This window comes from Prunus dulcis, chromosome 6 (genome assembly GCF_902201215.1).
Source record: "Prunus dulcis chromosome 6, ALMONDv2, whole genome shotgun sequence".
Classification (NCBI taxonomy): Eukaryota; Viridiplantae; Streptophyta; class Magnoliopsida; order Rosales; family Rosaceae; genus Prunus; species Prunus dulcis.
The window spans coordinates 18,137,349-18,145,430 of NC_047655.1; the positions used below are offsets into that span (position 1 = coordinate 18,137,349).

The 8,082-nt window shown below is 40.7% G+C and overlaps 1 protein-coding gene across 1 annotated transcript; it reads right to left on the reverse strand.

Moving 5' to 3' along the window:
- Positions 1-258: 258 nt before the first annotated feature.
- LOC117630400 (zinc finger MYM-type protein 1-like) lies at positions 259-6,212 on the reverse strand. Its single transcript, XM_034363132.1, has 4 exons — positions 4,965-6,212; positions 4,001-4,809; positions 3,348-3,543; positions 259-393 (listed from the first exon to the last, which is right to left on the reverse strand). Exons 1-4 carry the CDS (start codon positions 6,210-6,212, stop codon positions 259-261), a joined length of 2,388 nt encoding a protein of 795 aa, XP_034219023.1.
- Between the last annotated feature and the right edge of the window lie 1,870 nt (positions 6,213-8,082).

Consider the following 8,082-nt stretch of genomic DNA (forward strand, 5'->3'; position numbering starts at 1 on the left):
TAATAAGAACAATAACATTTTGTATTTTTCTTCTCCACATACATTTTGGATTTGCACGCGGTGTAGTGTTGCCACCCGCGTTAAGACACTAATTATTGACCTTCTAGGAAATGAACAATCACTCCAATTCCCATCTGGTTTTCTTCATGTATATACATATAAAATGGGGCTTCATTCATCAAATCAAACCATCCAAAAAACCAAACCCAAACTAGAAATAATCAGCTTATTATTTTTCAACTAAGATGAGTTCGTCGACTAATTCCGCAGCAGCATACCCTCCTCATCCCCAACCTTACTCGATGGCGCCCGGATCTTATTACGTGCAGGCTCCGCCACCTGCTGGTTATCCCACAAGAGATGCTCCAAATCCTGCTTCTGCTCATCATGGACCTGCAGAAACCAAGTCCAAAGGTGATGGCTTCTGGAAGGGATGTTGTGCTGCCTTGTGTTGTTGTTGTCTCTTGGATGCTTGTTTTTGAACATCATCATCCTATGTGATTCGTGAATTCAGCCCAGTAATCATATATTTCATTATTCGTTTGTGAATTATGTTTTCCTCACTTTTCATAACTTTTACGTTATTATTCGATTATGTAATTCTTCTTGTTGCATTATTCGTATAGTAAAATTCTTTAATTTGTTCAAATAAAAGAAAGAAGTTTTTGTGGGTATTAAATAGTTGGGTAATTTTTACTTTACTACGGTAAAGTTTACTGACTTTCAGACCTCGATTCATCAAATTTTTTTCGTTTCAGTCGCATACACAAAGTTTATTTTCTTACAACTTTCATACATGTTGTCAGTCTTTCTGTTAATTGCTGACGTGGCAACAAATGTGCCACGTAGACTCACTCATATGATGCCACATGGTCCATATATATTATTAAATAAATAAACATGATTTAATTAATTATTAAAATAATAAAAATAAAAATATATATATATACACACACAGAGAGCTTCTATTGAGGGATCCCTCAAATAAACTTATTTGAGGGATGCCCATTGTAGGCCCCACTCCGTATTGTATTTCACTAATCCAACCCATCTATTTTGTAGATATTCATTCAAAGATTATCTCTACAAAAAATCACTTGAATCGGATATCATTTGACCACTCAATTGAGTTATTGAAATTTTAGTATTTTCTTAAAGCACGTGTTCATTGATTTTGTAAGAGGCAATTGGATCTTGAAACGGTTTCCGATTTGTCTAATTTTTTGTAAGGATGATTTATGAATGAAGACCTAAAAAATAGATGGTTTGGATCATTGGGAAAAAAAATTGTAGGGTACCCTAAATGGCGTCCCTCGAATAAAATTATTTTAGAAATCCCTCAATAGAAGAAGACTATATATATATATATATATATCTCTCTCTCTCTCTCTCCCCTTCATTCCCTGTTCTCATTCCAATCACTCATCCTCCATCATCATCACCCACACACCCCTTCCTCTTTTCCTCTTCAATCACTCATCATTCATCACCCACATAGTAGGTATATATTTCTCTCCCTTTTTATTTTTAATTTTATTGAGTTATTTATTGGAGAGTTCTGTAAATTTTGGGAAGTGTTGGACTTTGGATTGGCTTTGGTTTTGTGGAAAAACATGGTACATTTTGGGGGAGATATTTCTCCGACGTCACTCTATCCTCCAAATCTGAGTTGCAGGAAAAGAGAGGGAGAGACGATAGAGATAACAGGGGAGGAAATTGAGAGAGAGAGTTGCAGGAAAAGAGAGGGAGAGACGATAGAGATAACAGGGGAGGAAATTGAGAGAGAGAGAGAGAGAGAGAGAGAGAGAGAGAGAGAGAGAGAGAGAATATGAAGGGTTTAACGGTACAGTTGAGTTTGGGGGTTGGGAAGGGTTGCTGGGTATTGTTAAAAAGTTTTACCTAGTTTATTTTTATTTTAAATATTTTAAAACATTTTAAATAATTCAAGCATTTTTTATTTTTTATTTGAAAATTTAATTTTTAATAGTTAAATTTATCAAAATACTCATGCCATGTCAGCTGATTTAACGATTTTTATTTGAAAACTAACGAAATGGGGCAACCTTGGTCACAGAATGGAAGTTCAGGAGGTTGATTGAGTCATTTAAAACATCAAAGGGCAAATTAAGACTAATTGGAAACCACATAAGGCATTTCAACAAATAAGCCTAAAAATTAATTATAGAAATCCCAGAATTTGGTCATTGTCATGATTTGGTATTGGGCAAGAACGAACCTCCTCCTCCCAAATAGTGATGTCGTTACACCTCAAAGCAAAGCTAGCAAGAGTGTGTGCAACACGAAACGTATGATTGTATAAGAAACGTAGGTAATTTGTTTTGTATCATAAAAATTTTAAAATCTTTGTGTAGTAGTCTAGTAGAGACCGTGGTCGGCTTTGTGCTAATCGATCGTCTATTTCTTGTTACCTACGTACGATAAATGTCAATGACCGAAAACTGCCATTTAAGTATTTGATTTGTTATTCTTTCCAATATTTTCATCATCTTCTTCTTCTCCATCGCATACTTCTGGTTTAGCATATATACTCCGGATTCATAGCTTGTTCAAAGATGTGTTACAGAGCAGCATACGGTCCTCTACATTCCACGGCACTGGAACTGGAGCCTCCTGCGACATCGACCAGATCCTCCTTATCCCGAACGAGACTGGTTCATCTGGAAGATGTCTTGTTCGGTAGTTTCATTCGGGGTATGTTTGTTTTTAGGCCAGGATGTTCCATCCCTCACTCCAACCACGGCACTCTGGTGCCTTTATTTCTTCTCCACCGTTGGCATGTTTTGTAGTATTAGTATTGTGGAGGAGGTCAGGTCCAGATACGACTGATAGTATTTTCTTTTTTCTTTTTCTTCTGTTTAAAGGGAGATTGGATGTTACTGGTTGTCTGTTGCAAATAATTAGATGCAATCTAAGTATTATTGATCTAGCTAATGGACATTGTATTTATGCAAGTTGTACAGATTAGTTTGATGTGAAACTGGGGAGACAGGGGCCTAGATGTATTCAATTTGCTCTTTCCTATGTAGCTTCCATTCCACCCTACCCCAAGTCCAAAAGCAACGAGAACAAAGAACATTTTGTATTTTTCTTCTCCATATGCGTATATAGGATTTGACGAGGTGTAGCCACCCATGTTAAGACACACTAGAATTATTAACCTTCTAGGAAACGAAACCAATTTCGCATATGCTTTTCTTCATGTATAAAATGGGGCTTCATTCATCAAACTAAACCATCCAACTAAACCAAACCCAGACTACAATTACTTATCTTATTTTTCAACTAAGATGGGATCGTCGACTATTTCACCAGCAGCAGCAGCATACCCTCATCCCCAACCTTTTCGACAGCACCGGCACCGGGACCTTCTTACGTGCAGGCTCCGCCACCTGCTGGTTATCCCACAAGATATGCTCCAAATCCTGCTTCTGCCCATCATGGACCTGTAGAAACCAAGTCCAAGGGTGATGGCTTCTGGAAAGGATGCTGTGCTGCCTTGTGTTGTTGTTGTCTCTTGGATGCCTGTTTTTGAACATCATATTCTCAAGGGGATTCTTCTTGAATTCGGTCCAATAATCATATATTTCTTTATTCGTTTGTGAATTATTCTTATAGTAAAATTCCTTAATTTGTTCAAATAAAAAGAGACACTTCAAGTTATTTTTATGAAGTGTTAAGTATAGTTTGACATGTAGCACCGCGCATTCCTGTATTCAGTTGATGAATGGTTCAAATTGGTATAAGCTAGCTGTATGGCGAGTACATATACATTGTCATGAGTTGATTATGTGTGAGCATACAATCATCCGATACCACAATTGATAAACAAACACAAATAGACATGGACGGACCCAGGAATTTTATGTCTTAGGGTCATAGTGTAAAAGTTCACTTTTTTTTTAAAGATTAAAATAACATTGAAAATAAAACTACAATACATTCATTCATAATTCATGTAAAAAACAACATTACAAATTACAATTGGCCACGATAAGGTTTCATATTTTGAAAACGTAGCATTATAGCTTCATTTTCAATACAATCAAAAACATCCTTCTCAACATAAACAAGCAAGCTATCACTCAACCATTGATCTCCCATTTTGTTTCGAAGTGGACCTTTGATAATATTCATGACGGAGAATGCCCTCTCGACTGAAGCAGTAGCAACCGGTAAAACTAGAGCCAATGTAATAAGCAAATACACATAATTGAATGCTCGATGCATCCTGATCTCCACCATTTTTTTTGCAAGATCACCAATCCCTTGCAAGTCAGAGAAATCACTACTCGAACTCACATAATGAATATAAAGCTCAAGTTGATCATCAAGTGCCAAAAGATCCCCATCCGAAAAGTCTTGAGGATAAAATTGAGCAAGACGAAGTAACTTTTGTTTATCAAAAGCTACAAATGAATCATTTGGACTCAAACATGCCAAACAAATAAGCAACTCAGTATTTACCTCATTAAAACGATCATCTAACTCCGTAAGTTGCTCGTCAATGACATAAATAAAGAGCTCCACACGATAATGATGACGATTTGTCTTTATTGGAGCATTACGCCTTGACCTCCCTGGAAGTACGAAGGCCTCATCCATGTTAGGAACATCAATATGATGTTTGTCACAAAATGAAGACACCTCTTCAACCAATGCATCAATCCCATTATTCCTCATCCAATGTAGCTTTTCCTTGCATGATTTCACCAAAGCCATTGCATTCACAATTTCTTGATCTTTCTTTTGCAATGCTTGTGACACATCATTTGTGAGTCCCAATATAGCCTTCATTAAGAATAGGTGAAACACAAACTGAAAAGTAAGAATTTCCCTTTGAATCTTATTTGCTTCACCGGCACTATCATTGGGATTATCATCAATAATCATTTGAAGCACATGAATCACAGATGAAAACATAGAAATGATGCTAATAATGGTACCGTAGTGTGAGCTCCATCGTGTGTCACCGGCACGTTTGAGACTTGTTTCTTGATGCAAACCTCGCCCGTTATAAGACAATCATTTTCAAAAGCTATCACAAGTTCTTCTTGGAGTTGTGCTCTAAGTGCATCACGCCGCTTACACGATGCTCCAACATGGTTAACCACACTATTAGTGGTTGTGAAGAAAGAGGCAATATCAATATTCTTTTTTGCTACGGCAACAAGTGCTAGTTGAAGTTGATGAGCAAAGCAATGAACATAGTATGCACAAGGTTGTTCTCTCAAAATCTTTGTTTTAAGGCCTTTCAACTCACCTCTCATATTGCTAGCTCCATCATAACCTTGTCCTCGTAACTTGGAAAAGCTCAAACCATTGGAAGAAAAGAATATGTCAATGGCATCCTTTAGTGAACTTGAAGTGGTGTCGGTAACATGTTGAACCCCCACAAACCTTTCAATTACATGCCCTTTGTCATCCACATAACGCAACACCATAGCCATTTGCTCTTTCACAAAAATATCACGTGCTTCATCCACCAATATAGAAAAGAATCTATCTTTTAAATCACTCATGATGACATCAAGTGTTTCCCCGGCACATGCATTGACAATATCTTTTTGAATCTTTGGAGCTACTAACTTGAGATTCCCCGGAGCATTTTCCAACACAACTTCTTTAACTTTCTCATCATTGTCTGCAAGGAATTGCAATAGCTCCAAGTAATTTCCCCTATTGCTTGAAGTGGCACTTTCATCATTTCCACGAAAAGAAAGACCTTGTCTCAATAGAAACTTAGTGCACTTGATTGATGCAATTAAGCATCTTCGATATGCCATACTAGCTTGTTCAGAGTGTTTGCTCACAGCCGTTTCAATATGTGTATTTTGATTCATCAAATTTGTAGCGGCTTCTCTAGCTTTATTATGAACACTACCAACTGGTCCAACATGCACCTTCATTCTTTCTCTCCCTTTCTTCCAATTCTTAAACCCTGCTCCAGTGAAGGCTTCACTACCCTCTTGTTCAAAATTGGATTTAAAGAGATAGCAATAAAGACAAAATGCAGCATCTTTAGATACACTATACTCCAACCAATCAAATTCATCAAACCATTGGGGAATGAAGCGTCGATTAATTCCTGAGATATTACTTTGTGGGAAAGAATGACCTCTAGGTTGACAAGGTCCTTTTTGTAGATATGCTCTTCGAACCTCATCTCTAATATTAGTATCATACTCAATCATACGAATTCTTAGTCCCGGGTCTGCCTGAAGATTAGCCAAAACCTCATCTAACTCTCTTTGTCTTGAACTTGAAGTTCTTGAACCAAATCCGTGAGGAGGGGGCGTCGCCCAAAACAGCCCGGCGGACAATATCGTGCTTAGTGTGGAAAATCTCTTGAGGCGATGTGATGGAAACTTTAGACGAGGCCTTGTGGGAGCTCACTCAGCCGGGTTGCGTGGAACTCCCATGTTAAGTTGGCGAGTTGGAGGCTGGAGCAATCCCGTGATGGTGACCACCCCAGGGAAGTTGCTTCAAGTGAGCTCCCAGGAACAAACCCGTGCGGGACACTGTCGAGTGGGCCCAGAGCGGACAATATCGTGCTAGGTGTGGGAAGCCCCCAACTTGGACGAGGCCTTGTGGGAGCTCACTATCTTCGGGTTCGTAGGAACTCCGAAGTTAAGCGAGTTGGAGGCTGGAGCAATCCCAGGATGGGTGACCACCCTAGGAAGTTGCTTCGTGAGCTCCCAGGAACAAACCCGTGCGGGACACTGTCGAGTGGGCCCAGAGCGGACAATATCGTGCTAGGTGTGGGAAGCCCCCAACTTGGACGAGGCCTTTTGGGAGTTCACTGGCTTCGGAGTTGTAAGAACTCCGAAGTTAAGCGAGTTGGAGGCTGGAGCAATCCCAGGATGGGTGACCACCCTGAGAAGTTGCTCCGTGAGCTCCCAGAAACAAAACTGTGCGGGCAGTGAGGGAGGCCCAAAGCGGACAATATCGTGCTACGGCGGAGTTGATCCTGGGATGTGATAGTTTGGTATCAGAGCCACTCTGCCGTGTGGTGCGAGTGTGCCGACGAGGACGTCGGGCTCCTTAAGGGTGGTGGATTGTAAGATCCCACATCAACCAAACGGAGAGGGGGTGATGTGCCTTATATGGCACACCCGCATCCATCTAGCACGAGGCCTCTTGGGAGCTCACTGGCTTTGGAGTCGTAGGAACTTCAAAGTTAAGCGAGTTGGAGGCTAGAGCAATCCCAGGATGGGTGACCACCCTGGGAAGTTGCTCTGTGAGCTCCCAGGAACAAATCCGTGAGGGGGGTCGGCCCAGCCCAGAGCGGACAATATCGTGCTAGTGTGGAAATCTGCTGAGGCAGTATGGAAACTTAGACGAGGCCTTGTGGGAGCTCACTGGCTTCGGGTTCGTAGGAACTCCGAAGTTAAGCGAGTTGGAGGCTGGAGCAATCCCAAGATGGGTGACCACCCTGGGAAGTTGCTTCGTGAGCTCCCAGAAACAAACCCGTGCGGGACACTGTCGAGTGGGCCCAGAGCGGACAATATCGTGCTAGGTGTGGGAAGCCCCCCAACTTGGACGAGGCCTTGTGGGAGCTCACTGGCTTCGGGTTCGTAGGAACTCCGAAGTTAAGCGAGTTGGAGGCTGGAGCAATCCCAGGATGGGTGACCACCCTGGGAAGTTGCTCCGTGAGCTCCCAGAAACAAAACCTTGCAGGCAGTGAGGGAGGCCCAAAGCGGACAATATCGTGCTACGGCGGAGCCGGTCCGGGGTGTGACAACATAAATTAATCAAAATAATAACTAAAATCAATTAAAGAGAACACCAAATTTATACTAATTAACCACAAAAAATTTATAAATGAAACATCCAATAAATCAAAACAATATAATACAATCATAAATTCAATTTCAATTCAAGTAATTTAGGTTTAGAGTTAGAATTTGCCTTGAATTGTGAGGTCGTGGAAGTGGAGGCAAGCTTTTGGAAGCGGCAGAGCTGCTGGCAGCGGCGACAATGGAGGATTTGGGGCTTAAAGGCTTGGTGAGGAAGAGGGTTAAAGGTTTGTGGGGGGTGGAGATTGGGGATTTAGGTTTGAGG